Raw genomic sequence first — 16,975 nt, 5'->3', positions numbered from 1 at the left:
CGGTTAGTGAGTTGTATGCATGCTCTGTTGGTGTCAGAATGGTGATAACACTTACTTGCTGCCCAGCACAATCCTCTCTGGTTTGACACAAATGACGCCTTTCACTTTGTTTCAGTTTACATGTGCCAAATAAAGATAATTATTAATTTATTTTTCTTCTATATGATATCTTTGAAGTATTAAGAATGTATAAAATAGAAATACCTTAAATTTATGGAAAATTAGATAAATTGTACAACATTCAGTGTTCAGTATCAATATTAATTAGAAAGCTCAAACTTCCAAAGTAACAAGAAACACAAATTTTAATGAATTGTTGCTTTTATTTTTATAGTCTATTCTCAATTTTATAGTTGGAAATGCCTCACATGATCTTGACCATTAACAAAATCAATTGCTGAGTCGGGTACATTTGCATATATATAATTTTCTAAATTAGTGCATGGTTAACAGATAACTAGGGGATATAACCAATAAATGGGGTTAATAAACAATCTTGATTTTATTTTGCAAAGCAAGACTTTTTTTTTGCATTTAGCAATTAGCTCCAGTGTGTTTGTGGATCCAGACTTGGCATGGGTCCCAGGGAAAGCATTGATGAAGGTAAGCCAGCTGTGGGAGAGTTAATGGAGCGTAGGGGATTGTACCAGTCTTCGTGCTGGCGTGGTGCAGGAGGTGCAGAGGCCAAATGTGCATGTGTGCTGGTATAGGTGAATTGGCTGACAGCTGAAGGGGAGCCATAGCCGCTTGTTGCCATCGAAGAGAACCGTGACATATGATTAATGGTGTGTGGGTACTGGTAAGGTCTGGATGAAGTAGACATGGGACAAACAGCAGGTATTAGACCTCCACAAGCTGAAATAACAGTGGGAGGAATTGACTTCTGAATGGCACGTTCCTGTTTCCGATGCTTGGCACGTCTGTTTTGAAACCAAACCTGAAAGAACAGGAATTCATTACAATTTATTTGCTAAGTGACACCATATTTTTACATTTGCAAATGCAATGATCTTCTAAATAAATACAGGCAGCAGAAACTTTTGATTCTCTGCTATTGTTTTAACTGAGTACTAAAATTATTGCACAAACTTATCCAATCTTATCTCATTGCCTTGACTGCTTAATACCCAGCTTTTTGATCCTGGTGCCATCTAACATCGAAGGTGGTATCTACGTTTATATAACTTGCTTCTCTCTTTAAATAGCTCCCAGTGAATTATCCCCAAAATGACCACTATACTAGATACAACAATGAGTTTCAACAAAAAAATCATGATTGATTCCGTGGCTCATCTATGGGCTTGATTAAGCATTTGCAAGAACAGATTCTGTTCATCACAATATTCAAATTTAGGAACGTTGAATTAATGTTTCAGAAAGTTCAAGGGTAAAATAACAATGTGGCATTACATGGAAAAAGTTAATGAAATGAAAATCATATTATAATCATGGAACTGTTAATCATATAATGAGAATACAAATACAAAAATGCATATCATACGTGGTGTGTAAAATTTCACATATACCCTAAGACCAGGATTAGGTCATTTGGCCAATCAAATCTGCTTCACTATTTCATCATGGCTAATCATTTCCCTCACAATCCCTTTCTCCTGCCTGCCCCACTCCCGTAACCTTTCACACCCCGATTAATCAAGAATCTATGAACATCCACCTTAGATACACCCAATGACCTGGCCTCCAGCCCAACAAATTCCACAGATCCACCTTTTGGCTAAAGAAATCCCTTATCGTCTCTGTTCTAAATCCCTCTTTTCTGAGGCTGTACTGTTTGGTCCTAGACTCCCTCACTATAGGAAACACCCTCTTCACATTTACTCTGTCTAGGCCAGAGGTCGGCAACCTGCGGCTCCGGAGCCACGTGCGGCTCTTTGATCTCTGTGATGCGGCTCCCCGTGGTTTGTTAGCTTTTGAAATGTAATTCGAAATTTGAAGATTATGGTGATCTTGTACAATCTGAAAACTTTGCGGAGACACCATTTCCTGGCACATCCGAACCGGCTCACAATTAGCCACCGTTCTGGCTAAGGGAGATAGCCTACGGGGGTTTGTGAGTACGTGTCTTTTGGAGCATCTGCGCCCACGGGGACGGGTTGAGGGAGGCTTTAAAGCAAGGCTGTTTAGTTCGAATAAAGTTATCTTTGACTGCAGTCTTTATTTTAGCGCTGCGTGTAGCACACCGCTACAACGTTTTTTTTTTATCGCTATTAATATACATCACAACTGCCAATGCCTGACACCCGCCAGTGCGCGCATTCTTTTAATTCTTCGATCCAAGGTAGGCTACCTACAGAGTAACCTTCAACCCAACGTCTTTTTTTCGGAGTTCAAAATGTTTTTGTTGCATGCAGAAATGTAATTTCGTTTTCTCTGCAGGAGTTCATCAATTTCATAAATGCAACACATTATAGTTTGTTTATACATAGCATAAAGGCAAAAAAAACCAGTTGTATGCAGTGTTATTTCATTTTGTGGCTCCCAGTGTTTTCTTTTCTGTGGGAAATGGGTCCATATTGGCTCTTTCAGTGGTAAACGTTGCCGACCCCTGGTCTAGGCCTTACAACATTCAATAGGTAGCAATGAGATTTCCCCCCTCATTCTTCTGAATTCCAGTGAGTACTGGCCCAGAGCCATCAAACACTCCTCATATGATAACCCTTTCATTCCCAGAATCATTTTTGTGAACCTCCTCTGAACCCTCTCCAATATCAGCACATTCTTTCTTAGACAAGGGGCCCAAAACTTCTCGCAGTATCCAAGTGAGGCCTCACCAGTGTCTTATAAAGCCTCAGCATTACATCCTTGCTTTTATATTCTAGTCTTCTTGAAATGAATGCTAATATCACTATTGCCTTCCTCACTGCTGACTCAACTTGCAAGTTGAATTTTAGAGAATCCTGCATGAGGACTCTCAAGTTCCTTCTGCAAAATGCATGACCATATACTTCCCAATACTGTATTCCATCTGCTTCATTACCTATTCTAATTTGTCTAAGTCCTGCAGCCTCCCTGCTTCCTTAACACTACCTGCCCCTCCACCTATTGTTGTATTATCTGCAACCTTGGCCATAAAACCATCCTTCAATCATCCAGTCTTCAAGAAGGGTGAGAGGCAGTAGAAAGGAAATTGTAATCCAGTTAGCATGACTTCAATGGCTGGGAAGATGTTGGAGTTGATTTTTAAGGATGAGGTTTTGGGGTATTTGGAGGTACAGGAGAAAACAGGCCAAAGTCAGCATAGTACCCTTAAGGAAAATTTTTTCCTGACAAATCTGTTGGAATTCTTTGAGGAAATAACAGGTACGATAGATAAAGAAGAATTGTTGCATGTAGTGTACTTGGATTTTCTCAAAGTCTCTGAGAAGGTGCCGCACATGAGTGATCATTACTAATGCCTCCACAATCTCTTCAGCTCCCTCTTTCAAAACCCTGGGGCGTAGTCCATCTAGTCCATGTGACTACCTACCTTCACACCTTTCAGCTTCTCAAGCACCTTCATATTAATGGCAACTACATACTTCTGCCCCCTGGCTCTGGAACTTCTGGCATCTGCTGGTGTCTTCCATCATGAAGATTGATGCAAAATACTTATTTAGTTCACCTGCCATTTCCTTGTCCCTCATTACCACTCTCTAGCATCATTTTCTAGCAGTTCAATATCTACTCTCGCCTCTCTTTTACTGTTTATATATCATCCTTTCTTTGTGGATTTCTCAGTTGCCTTCTGTTGGTTTTAAAAGCTTCCCAATCCTCTTAACTTCTGACTATATTTTGCTCTATTATACGCCCTCTCTTTTGCTCTTGTGTAGCTTTGACTTATCAGCCTTTAGAATCCTTTTTCTCTGAGATGTCTCTATTCTGAACCTTCCAAATTGCTCCCAAAAACTCCAGTCATTGCCGCTCTGCTGTCATCCCTTCTAGCAGCCGCTTCCTCTCTTATGCCTCAGTGATTTCCTCTACTCCACTGTAATACTGATACTTCTGACTTTAGCTTCGCCCTCAAATTGCAGTGTGAATTCTATCATGATTACTGCTTCTTTAAGGTTTCCTTTACCTTAAGCTCCCGCATCAAAACCGATTCATTACACAACACCCAAATGACATTAAGTAATTCCCCTAGTGGCTCAAATCACAAGCTGCTTTAAAATGTTATCTCATAGCCATCATTGTGCATTTTAGCATTGATCCACAAATTGAATCCCGTTAACTCTGACCTGTATGCGTGCCTCATTCAGTTTGGTAATCTTTGCCAACTCCTCCCTACAGTAGATGTCTGGGTAATGGTTTTTACTGAAAGTAGCCTCCAGGTGTTCCAGTTGTTCTTGACTGAAGGTGGTCCGGTGACGTCGGCGTGCAGGTGTTGGGTAGTGGGCCTGTCCATGCAAATTGCCCGGCAGGCAGGAGTTTGAATTCTCAGAGAATTTCTTGTAAGTACTGCTGTCAACTGAAATCAGAAACAAATGTCTAAAAATAAAATCTAAATGTGGTAACACTCAGCAGGCCACGCAACATCTGTGAAGGGAGAAGCACAGTCAATGATTCATGTCAGTAATCTCTAAATGCACTTTCAACATACTGTAAATATAAGTATCTTTTTAAAGGTTACTGACAATGGATACCCAAGTTTGCATTACTCGAACACTTCATTACCCCACGGGTGACCTTTTTATCATAACCCACTTCTCAGTTCTGAAAATAAATGAAATGCCATTTACATATTAGAAGATTATAATTAAGCAAGGAATGCAAGCTTTTAAAAAAACAATCCTAATTAAAACCTAGCAGTTAGTTGTGTGATTCCATGGACATCTGAGCACCCTGTAATATGCTCCACTCAAGTGGGTTTATCACATTCATGGACTGTATTATGTCAGTAAGTTTGGAGTGGATGAAGACAAGGCACGGGGAAAATACTAGTATAATAGAATTAGAAGATGGACATCATAATGTCTGGCAGCCAAAATAGTCAGGCATGGTTGATATTTTCTTATTTGACTTAGCCTATTTGTAAAGTGATGATTTTTATTAACAACTGCAGTACACCAAACTGCACCTCCACCTCACCACTATCTTTATGTCTAGGTCAGTTGCGTATTTAACCAGTGCAAATGAAAATAGGCTGTAAACTAACCTCCCAAATCTGGAAAAGATGATGAGTTCATTGAGTATAGGGTCAGAGAGATACAGCATGATAACAAGCCATTCATCCTAGCACTTCCATGCAGACCATGAACAGTCATCCACACTAATTCCAGCTGAGCAGCAGGAGGCTTATACCCTTTTTTGCCTAAGTTCTTATCTAGTGACGTTCTAGATGCTAATCAGCGACACAGCTTCCATCACTCTGGTAGTGCATCCAGATACCCTCCACACTCTGAGTTCTCCCTCATATCCCCTCTGAATCTCATATCCCTTTTTATTAAAGATACCTGCTCTTGTTTTGTCTACCTCTGATATAGGGAAAAGTTTCCTTCATTCTAGTCAATTTATATCCCCCATAATCTTATCTACCAGAATCATATTGCCACTACCTCTTTGCTCCAAGGAAAACAGACCTAATGTCTCCATTCTATCCTCATTCCATCCCAGGCAATGTACTGGTGATCCTCTCCTGCATCTTCTCTATGCGCTCACATCCTTCCTACTCATGTGCTTACCCAAATAATAGGTTTTGCCTATGGTTTCCTAGGGTCTGGTGGCTAAAGTATGACCTGACGGAGATGTCTTGTTCCAGAATGCCACAGTTTGTCTTGACTGGGTGTGCCTTGTTTCACTAACTTTCTCACATTGAACTTCATATAATGGAGCAATGGGACCAAGTTCACCAAAATTTTGGAAGAGGGTAACAATCTGCCGCTCCTACTGAATTTCATCCATGCTAATTGGACTGGAGCTCAAGTCTTCCACAGACATGTGGCTAGTTAGGCCGATGACTAAATATAATCTGCTCAAAACAGGGCAACCCATATTTCTCTATTTCCAGGTAACTGAAGTTCCTCTTGTATACCGTTCTTGTGAACCTAACCTGTCCAAAGAGTGACAACATACACTGAGTTTACTTCTCCAGATCAATGTTTCAAGAAAATTAAAAATATATATATACCAGTGAATACATAAGAATCGTAAGTGAGTTAGATAGCAATATGTTTGCAAATGTAAAACTAACTGATAAAAATAACAGGGTGGTTGGCAAACAGAGCCATTCTGTGGCACTATTACTCCTCCCACTATGTTGTTTTTGATAGCTAGGGCCCAGTTTGTAGGAACAAGTAATAGAGCTATTACATATGCAAATTGTTTTGTAGCCCCTTTCCAGAATTGAATAGTGAATAATTGCAATATATTCCAGTTATTTTTGGTGTTTTACAAAAAAAAACACAAATTTAAGTTACTTTTATGTAGAATAAGGAACAGCAGAAGTAATGTAAAAATGTGGTTTAGAACCCAGTTTGTCAAGATGTTACATTGAGATCACACTCGTGATTAAGATGTCATTTTCACCAGTTGTCCTTCTATTTGCTGTTCCACTTCTATAAACCTTTTTGATATCACTGCTAATTATTACAATTAAGATTCTTTGCACAAGTTTAAGAATTTTAATTGATAATCATGGACTTGAATAATTTAATGCAGCTTATTATTTATTGATGTTGCATAGCATTGGACTGAAAAATAATAGAAGCAGTAATATTCTTTGGCAACTAAGTAATTTCCTTAAGTATTAAAATGGATGGTCTGAACCATATATCCAATAGTCAACTTCTGGTAGATTTCAGCATGCCCATTTGTGAAACAGTCTCTTCAAAATAATGATCAAAGTTAAATTTCCAACATTATTCCTTTTCTACTGTTCTTTAAAAATGAATCTGAATACAGGCGGAACAAAATGCTTAAGTAAAGAAAGAACACACAGGACATTTGCAAACTGATAATTTCCATTTCCATCTTGAAAACAGCTGAAGGTCTAGTAGTGCAGTACACTTTCTAATTGTGAAGAAATGCAATCCAAAGAGATTGATTTTTGTTTTCTCTTTCTTTTGTAAGTAGAATAACATGAGTATAAAGAGGTATAAGCTTTGCATTTGACAATAGGTCAAGCCCTGGCTTCAAAAAACAGAACAGAACTAGCCAGGTTCTGATTGCTCAACCAGACGTGATGCTGGCGGTGGAAACACTCATTCAGCCTCTGGATCCAGGGATTAAACTTCACCATAGCCATTATACCAAGCTACTGGGAATGTGGAATCTGATAATCACTTGGTTTTACTTCATATAATTTAATATCGTGAGAAAGTGAACAAGACCTGCAGCTAGACTTTTCAGGTAGGGAGAACAAAACCGACAGAGAATAATTTGTCTGAAAAGGGCTATGTGCTTACCAGCACTACTGATTAGCAGGAAAAGTCAAGTGACTGTGCCTAAGTAACAGACTTTAGAATTAGAATGTAATACTGTACTTCATTATATTCTAATGCATTAGAATGTAACACTGAGCTTTGTGCAAACTCATTAGTAAGCCGCCTTTTATGCACACTGTGTCAAACAGTATTTCTTAGGAACCAGTGATCTAAAGAATCACAGATAAAATATTCACATATGTAATGAAAACTTTGTTTTGCAGTGTTACATGTCCTTGGTCAGTAGATATCTGAGTGACTCAGAAATCTGATAATACCACAGAACAACGTTCCTAACCAAATTCTTAAAAATATATATTGAATTTCCATTTGCCAGCCATAAAGTTTAGTCTCCATCCTCGTGGCTACATATCTCATCTAACTGTAAAGAAAGAATTTAACCTCAGGTTGATAAGTCCAGGTACTCTCAATATCTATAGATATATGGTAAGAATTTAACCAGCTATAATTGAACTTATCTGCAGGACCAACTGCAATATGCTGGAACAAGGCAACTGAGATTTATATTGAAAATGTGATAAATGGGGAAGATAGTAATCAACAGTACACTATGACAGTGACTGGTTTTAGGTAAATTTCTTACATAAAAAGGTTCCAATGACTACAAAGGACTAAAAACATGTAAATGAACACTGAGCCAAGAAATATATAGAAAACCTTTCTGTTGTCATCAAAAATGGTCTATCTTCAATTTAGAATCTCAACCAGGTTTGAGATTCATATAATTAATGTGAAACTAATGGAATTATGATCACCAAGTCCAAAGTGTTGCCCTTGACACACTTTCCTTGTTAGGAGATCCAGTATCACGCCTTCTAGTTGGGACATCTATATATTGATTCAAGAATCTTTCCTGTTCACATTTAATGAACTCTATCCCATCCAGTCCTTTTACAGTATGTGAATTCCAATATGTAGAAAGTTAAAATCACCTACTATCATTACCTAATTTTTCTTGCAACTGTCTGCCTTCTCATTACAAATTTGCTTCTCTAAATCTCACTGAATATTTGGAGACCTACAACATAATACCATTAACATGGACATCCTTTTCCTATTCCTCAGTTCCACCCATACATCCTCAGTAGACGAACCCTCCAGTCTGTCCTGTCTGTCGTGGCTGAGCACTGCTGTGGCATTTTCCTTGTTTTCCTTGACAAGTAATGCCATCCTTTCCCCTTTAATACCACCCTCTATCATGTCTAAAACACTGAAACCCTGGAACATTAAGCTGCCAGTCCTACCCCTCTTGCAACCAAGTCTAGTTAATGGCTACAATATCAAATTTTGGTGTGCTGATCTGTGCTCTAAGCTCATTTGGCTTACCTACCATACTCCTTGCACGGAAATAGATACAATTCAGTACATAAGTCTCACCATGCTCAACTTTTCAGTTCCTGACTCTGTATGTAGGCTTAATGTCTACTTTCCCCCCCAACCTCTCCAATAGCTGCCCTGGCCCTCTGGTTCCCATCCCCCTGCAACTCTACTTTAAAGCTCCCAGGGTGATGTAGTAAACCTTTGCATAAGGATATCTGTCTTCTGCAGTTCAGGGGTGACTTTGTGTGTTCAGCATTCCCTCTAATTTTGCTTTCCAGCTATGCAGATCAACCATTGCTCTGAATAGGAAATTTTTACATGGCCTGAAAACTGCAGAGCAGTTTTTTTTTGTGATAAGCATACTACAAATATTTAGAATGAAAATTGAAAAATCACATACTTGTGATTTTATTTATTGATTGCAGGGTATAATAAAATGCAGTGCAACAAAGAAAATCTTTAACACTTTGTAAACATTTTCTCCTCTTTTTATTACAAATCCATTGTCTATAAACACTGATAGATTAATTTTGCATCCAGATGAAAGATAAATCTTAATCCTCACTAGATCATCCAAATGTTCCTTTTCCTAGTCTGTTTCTGGATATATATTTGATTGAATTCATAAGACTAAATCCATATTCACAGTCAGCAATAGAAGGTTGAAATGTATCAATGATATCAACAAGAATTCTTTAAGTTCTTTGTTTCTAAGCACATAGTTCAACGTATCAGTAAACATCTTAATTGAACCACTCTTAAATTTATCAGAAATGACAAATTCTAAATCACAATATTGCTGCAAATTTTTCAGGCAACACTTTTGTCATAGTTCGTAATAGTAGCTGAGTATTTATTTGCCAGTCATAAAATACTCTCTTTTCCAAATTCAAAATTTGTTGCAACAGGATCAAAAGCTTCTCATTCTCTTAACTCATCGCTAGGAAATCTATTATCCAAGTGTTGAATGAATCAAATAGTACAAAATTAAAATAATATATAAAAGGAAATTCAAGCTGCACCATAACGAAGGCTAGTGCATAGGAGCATTTCAGATACAATGCGGCTGAACTTCCTTTGTAGGATCTCATCACCCTTCTTACCTATGCCATTAGTACTGTTATAGGCTACAGCTTCTGACTGCTCATCCCCGCCTCCCTGACACCTGGATAGCAACATACCATCCTTTATTCTGGTTCTCATCCACCAAATCTCCTGCCTATTCCCCTAACCAACCAATCACTATTGATCACCTCTTCTCCCCACTTTCCTTCGGAATCACAAAATCACACAGTGCCAGAGACCCAAATGTTGTGGCTTTCCTTTGGATAGGCTGAGCTTGTTTTACCCGGAGTTAAGGAGACTGAGAAGTGACCTGCTAAAGGTATATGGCATAAAAAGAAGCATTCATAGCTCAGATAGTCATAATCCTCTCCATTCTAAGGGTATCAAATAGTAGGCATAGGCTTAAGATGAGAGGAAGGTATTTCAAAGGGGAGTAGAGGAGTAAGTATTTTAATCAGAAATAGGTTGATATCAGAGAACGTGCAGCCAAAGGAAGTAGTAGAATCATATATAATCATTGGGTTTCAGAGACATTTAGATGGGCACTTGATGAGACAAGGCATAGAAGGATATGGACTGAACTGGGATAAGAACAGATAGGCAAAAATGATCAGCAAGGACATAGAGGGCTAAAGGGCCTATCCCATCTTGTAAAGCTTTGTGACACTACTATAGGTGACTGCAAGCTCCAGGTCACATTTGTCTAAATGGAGGTGTTCAGCAAACCACTGATTTGCATTTGATTCTCCCCCCACCCCCAACCCAATTTACTGGAAAGAATACATCGTGATTACCAGGTGCAGTACACTAAATTGGAAGAAGTGCAGGTGAATTGCTGTTTCACTTCAAAGAATTGCTTGGGTCCTGAAATGGTGGGAAGGGAGGGGTGAAAGTTTGCATGAGAAAAATATGAATTAAATGTTACCTCCAGAATACTAAGAATGAGGGGATCAAGTGGCTGGGTGGTGGTGCAGGCTGTCTGTATTCTTTCCTAGTGCATCATTTCAAATTTAACTGCATTAAATTCTATCTATCCAAAGATCACTAATTTTTTTCTACATCTGATCTAATTAGTCAATGTCTTTTAGAAGTATTATTCTATGTGCTATTTAGATTGTGCTATTATCCTCACCTTTGTGTTTCCAGTTGTGTGCAGATCTAGATTTTTACACATAACAAGGTAAACAGTGGTTCTGAAACCCACCTACAATACATTCAACTGTCCTGTCAGCAAAATGAGTGATATTAAATGTAATATTACATTATTAATTTTGTTTGCAAATTGTACAAAGTACATTACTTAAAATACCAAATTAAAGGCATTCATCTTTCTCCCCTACACGGTTCTAATGTTAATGAAAAATGTGAGGCTTCACCTTGAAAAGAATCAGGTTCCATTCACATTCACATTTGCAACTTCTGTGTCTGCCACAACACCACAAGCTCTTCTTCCCGTTCTCCGTCTCTTAACCCATTTCTTTGGCAAGAATTTCCCATGCCACATGAATGACCCATTCTACTGTCTACAACCCTCCTCCTCTTCTTGGGTCACCTCAATTTGGTTCTCTGCCTATTCTGAACCTTTTCATCTCTAATTGCCGACGAGACTTCAACTGACTCAACTTCAACATTCTGCTCTCCTCCTCAAACTTTATCCCCTCAGAACACACTGCCCTCAACTCTTTCCACCCCAATCCCAACCTTATCAGCAGACTTGCAGACAAAGTGGGTGTTATTGTAGTGTGGCAGACTCACCTCAGATACCTCCTCTTACTTAACTCCTGATGATGACCCTACTCCACACCATCAGAAAATTGTTTCCAACACCATCACTAACCTCATCGACTCTGGGGAACACCCTTCCACTACCACCAAACTCATTGTTTCCTTAACCTGCATTGCTTGTTTCTACCTCCGACCCAAGATCCACAAATCTGATTGTCCAGGTGGTCCCATTTCCTCTGCCTGCTCTTGCACCACTGAACTCGTGTTCACATACCTCAACTCCATTCTATCCCCTTTGGTTCAGTCCCTTCCCACCTACATCCATGATACCTCACATACTCTTAACCTCATCAACAACTTTCATTTCACTGGCCCTGACTACCTTATTTTCACTATGGAAGTGCAGTCCCCATACATTTCTTTCTCCCATCAAGTCCTTAAAGCTCTCTACTTCTTTCTTAACAAAAGACCCAGCCATCACCCTCCTCCATCTGGCAGAACTGGTCCTTATCCTCAACAATTCCTCCTTTGACTTTCTCCAAACTCGAGGGGTAGCCAAGGGCACCCGCATGAGCCTTTTCATTGGCTATGTAGAACAGCCCATGTTCCATGCCTTCTCAGATAATGCTTCCCAACTCTTGCTACATTACAGGGATGACTGCATTAGTGTTGTTTCATGCACCCATGAAACAATTTCATCCATTTTGCCTCCAACTTCCACCCTGCCCTGAAATTCACTTGGTTCATTTCTGACACATTTCCTCCCTTTCTCACTCTTTCTGTCTTCATCTTTGGAGACCACCATCTACTGACATAATTTATAAACCTATCATTTTCCATGGATGTCTTGACTATCCCTTCCCACCCTGCCTCCTGTAAAAATCCTAATCCCTTTTCACAGTTCCTTCATTTCTGCCACACATACAAGGATGAAGCTTTCCTTTCCTTTCCAGGACATCCAGGATGATGGGGTTGCCCTTCCTCCACCATTGATGCTGTTATCTCCTCCATTTCTCACGTATCTGCACTCACCCTACCTTCCTGCTGCATTAACAGGAATAGAGTTCTTATCCTCACCTACCATCCAATGAGACTCCTCATCCAACACATCACTCTCCACAACTTCTGCCATATTTTATAAGATCCTACTACCAAACACATCTTTAACTCCCCCTTACATTCCGCTTTCTGCAGGGAGTGTTCCCTCCGTGATTACCTTATTCATTCATCCCTCCCTACTAATCCTGGCACATAACCCTACAAGCAACAGAAATATCATACCCTGTCTGTTCACCTCCATCCTTCCCTCTTCTTTTATTCCCCACTCTGGCCTCTTAATTCTTCTCCTCACATGCCTATCATCTCCCCCTGCTGTCCATCCTCCCCTTTCTCCATGGTGCACTCTACTCTTCTGTCAGGTTCCTTCTTCTCCAGCCCTTTACCTTTCTCATCCACCTGGATTCACCCATCACCTTCTAGCTAGCCCTCTTTCCCTTCCCCCACTTGTTTTTATTCTGGCATCTTCCCTCTTTCCTGAAGAAAGGTCTTGGCTGAAACATCAACTGTTAATTCATTTCCATAGATGCTGCCTGACCTGTTCAGTTCCTCCAGCATTTAGTGTCTGTTGCTCTAGATTTCCAGAATCTGCAGAATCTCTTGTTTAATCACTTCAAATCTCTGATTATACTATTTGGAAGTGCACTTGCAACCTTTGAATATGATAGTGTTATGAATTAAAAGTTTGAAGTGTTCATATTTCTGTGGTTGCCTTGAGGTTATTAGCTGTTATGTTGCAAAATGCCACAGTTACCAAAAAAACATTGCTCAAATAAATATTATCAACCACTTACAACAGGTTATGATGAAACTCTGCGGTTAGCACACTCATAGGAGACTTTTTAACATTATATTGCCATTTCTGATGGCAGTCTTGTAACAATCTTTGCTTCCTGATTGGAAAACTAAAACAGAAACTTAGTTTAACAGAAAATAGCAAAAAGAAATTCCTCATGCGATCTCACTCTTTAAATAAAAAAATCTGAATTTTAATCAAATTGCATTTATGTATATTCGTTACCAATTTTTGGTAGGTTCTCTTTAAAGATGAATTCATTCCAATTGAATTTTGTATTCTTGTGACTTCAAATATTAAGGATAGAACAGTCATAATTTACTATCTGGTACGCTATCACTGCTTCAATGCTTGAATAATGGAAATATTCCTACAAATTTTGAAAATTTTAAAAATTTGACATGAATCTTTCCACAATTTTATTGTAATGAGTTTTCAATAACACACTAAATAATCAGTTAATAGATAAGCTTTTCATCTCAGCCAATAATAATCTACAATATTAATACTATGATAATATTCAGTAGAGATACAAGAAACTGCAGATGATATAACCTAGAGTGAGAAACAAACTAATGGAGGAACTTAATAGTTCAGGTAACGTCTTTGGAGAGAAATGGATCATTGATATTTTGAGTCAAGATGAAATGTCACTTGATGATTTCTTCCAGCAGCTTGTTTTTTTAATTAAATGTATATTTGTTTTGGACTTATTTATAATTTGGTAATAAAAATATAATGTCTTTAATATGTATTACTATAGACCTGTGTCTAAAGTACCTAATGCTTCTAAATACACTATATTGGATAAAAGTGAACTTTCATTATCAGTATATTTAAATATCTCAATGCATTTTAAGTAGAAATTATGTAATAATGTTATCAGTATAAATAACTAGTATTTTAATGTGCTAGAATTGATAATATGTAATGTTTGATCTGTATAAAACTCAACATTTCCTCAATGTTACAATATTATTCATACCAAAGACATTGTCCATAACTTTACCTAAGACTTGAAATTAGTATATTATAATACCTGAATACTTGCTGCTCTTTTGTCAGCAGATGAATATAAAAAAACTTTTGCCCCCTTAATAATAGGATGCAAAAATCTGTGCGAGTACTATCAGTTTTACCGTCTTTGAAAGTTAATGCAAACTGACACTGTAAGCAGGCCAGGCTCCGGAAAGGATTACTGTAGTTGGAGCTGCCCAAGGTTCAAACCTATGTGTGGTATAAAACTATGGTTTTTCTGTCTATTTAAAAGTGTTTAAAGACTCCATTGGACACATTATATGAACATAAAACATAAAAGCAGGATTACACCATCTAGCCCTTTGCCTTCAATTTTACCTTAGCACCCCCTTTCTGCACTAACTCTTTCCTTGATTCAAGTAGATATCCAAATGTTCTATCAGTTTCTGACACAATGCTATTCAGATCATTACTGACAGAACCAACTCTTTAAAGGAATTAACTAAAGAATTGTGCTCTTTCCTCACTGATGCAGGTATCTGGCAAAGGAGAATGTCATCTCCAGCTAAATGTATATCAGAAAATCAAAGGCAATTGCCCATGACTTATGATAAATTAGGAAATGATAGAGCATTGTCTGAAGTGTGACTATGACTACCAGCAATAAGTGCAGGTGAAGCGGCTTGCCAACAGTTCTAATGTTGATATCACCGAACTCTGTCAAAAAAGAATTCGCATTTATTATCTCTTATTCAAACTCAGTGTACTGTTATCAGCTGATGCTGAAATTAGTTTGAGGTCTAGTCAGCGTACACACAAGTTCTTCCAGACAATCTTGACCCTCTGCAGTTTAGTTGCTAGGAATGTAAAACATATTACTTTGTATGACTCCATTGTATTTGTAGACCATAATGATAACTTTTATGTGAATAACGTATTGGCTGATATCTAAGATGTAAATTCTTTTTGAGTTTAGAAATATTTCCTATCAATATACGAAGCTTTCAGTCAAAAGCTAGTTAATTTTGATAACATACATGATATATTTGGGTAAGGTATTTAGCACACCCAACTTGTTTTCCAAAACTGTAGTGAAAACTGTGCCAGCATTCCACAGCATTTACAGATGTAAACTCCTGTTCCAATTTCCAGCAAGTAGGTACTCTTTATTGCAAATTGGGTACTAACCCATTTTACATGTTGTTGGGGAGTGCTTTTGCGGAACCTAATGTTGACCATTTTGATATAATTGACATCTCATATACAGAATTGTTTTATATCACTTGCAAGAAAATTACTATATACCTTGTGTCGGGCGGTTGAGGAATATGCGAATATGGTGTGCTTCATTGTATTGGAAAGTTTTATTTTGAGATGGTGCACGGTCCTAAAAACTCCAGATGAATTTATCATTATAACTCCCGTAATCCCAACCTGCCTTTTATTCAAAATTCCGGGTACCTGGTACATTTCAAATGCTGTATTTGACAAAAGTAAACCTCCGGTTTACTCCCTACAAATCAAGCACACAAAATATAATGCACATTTTAAATTTATATGGTTTCACATGCTGTTTTTAAAACTAGCTTCGTTTTGAGAGCTTTAAACAATAAATGGAATTTTAATTTTGAGACGGAGTTATGAGCAAGGGCAAAAGTTGGACGGCAAGTGTAGTTTAGAATAGACATTTTATAGGAAATAATATCGAGCATGCCTTTATATATTGTCCGTATTTTTCTCCGATTTAATTTAAGGGCCTGACAATTGAGGAAAATGTGCAATTTTACAATGAATCATTATATGAACATCACATACATCTTTTCTGTGTATGATTATTTATCATTTGTATGTATAACACTGAAAGCAACTGTATCGCCGATTGATGATTTAAGTATTACACGAATCTTTGTATAATTGCGTTATTCTACTCCCGTTTAAAGCACGGCTAAGTTCATATTACTTACCTGTCGTTGAATTGACAGAATTGGTGTGATCTGGAAAAAGGGATAGAAATTCATCACCTTTTCTTTTACCTTCCCGTCCGCTGATTGACTGCAATTCTTGGGCCATTTTCATTTTCTGGGGGAGCAGCCAGATGCTGCAAAATCTTGATCCTCCAGCTCCGAGGAATGCACCTTCTCCACCCCAGTTTGACAAGTTTACCTGGTGGCATCATGACATCATCATGGTCCACCGGGCCCGAACAACCAATCGTCGACCAAGGCTAATGAAAGTGGCTCGAAATAACACCGAATACAGGTTCCTCTATTACAGGCGGGCAGTGGCATGATGCAAAGGCTACTGAAAAGGGCGAATGCTTTAACTCGAATAATTAAAGATCGCTGGTAAACTGAGTGGTATTGGAAAGTCAGGGGAATCTCTGTGGGTGGTTGTATGCCAGAACTCTGTTGGATAGGCCTGGGCTTTAAACTAAGCATCCTTTTTGTGAAACGCTAATTGCGCTCTAAGAACCCTGATGTCACGCTCCAGCCCAACGGCATCTACAAAATGAAGTGCTCCAGTGAGACAGAACTGTTTCCCAAAGGAGAAAGAGTAGACATGGGCAAGATTGGAGATTCACTTTCCCTTCCATGTA

General features: G+C 38.4%; 1 protein-coding gene across 1 annotated transcript in view; it reads right to left on the bottom strand.

Annotated features, from left to right (window-relative positions):
* Nucleotides 1–409: 409 nt before the first annotated feature.
* Nucleotides 410–16,975, bottom strand: part of LOC132403327 (homeobox protein prophet of Pit-1-like) — a 95,719-nt gene continuing 79,153 nt past the window's right edge. Inside the window, exons 4-5 of the mRNA XM_059986777.1 lie at nt 4,236–4,465; nt 410–937 (exon numbers count right to left, since the gene is read on the bottom strand). Coding sequence (XP_059842760.1) covers nt 542–937; nt 4,236–4,465 — 626 coding nt within the window. The 3' untranslated portion in view covers nt 410–541. The remainder of the gene's footprint in view (nt 938–4,235; nt 4,466–16,975) is intronic.

Source organism: Hypanus sabinus, chromosome 12, assembly GCF_030144855.1.
Source record: "Hypanus sabinus isolate sHypSab1 chromosome 12, sHypSab1.hap1, whole genome shotgun sequence".
NCBI classification, from domain to species: domain Eukaryota; kingdom Metazoa; phylum Chordata; class Chondrichthyes; order Myliobatiformes; family Dasyatidae; genus Hypanus; species Hypanus sabinus.
Note: the sequence above shows the minus strand (reverse complement) of the source record. Positions and strands in the feature narration are given on the sequence as shown.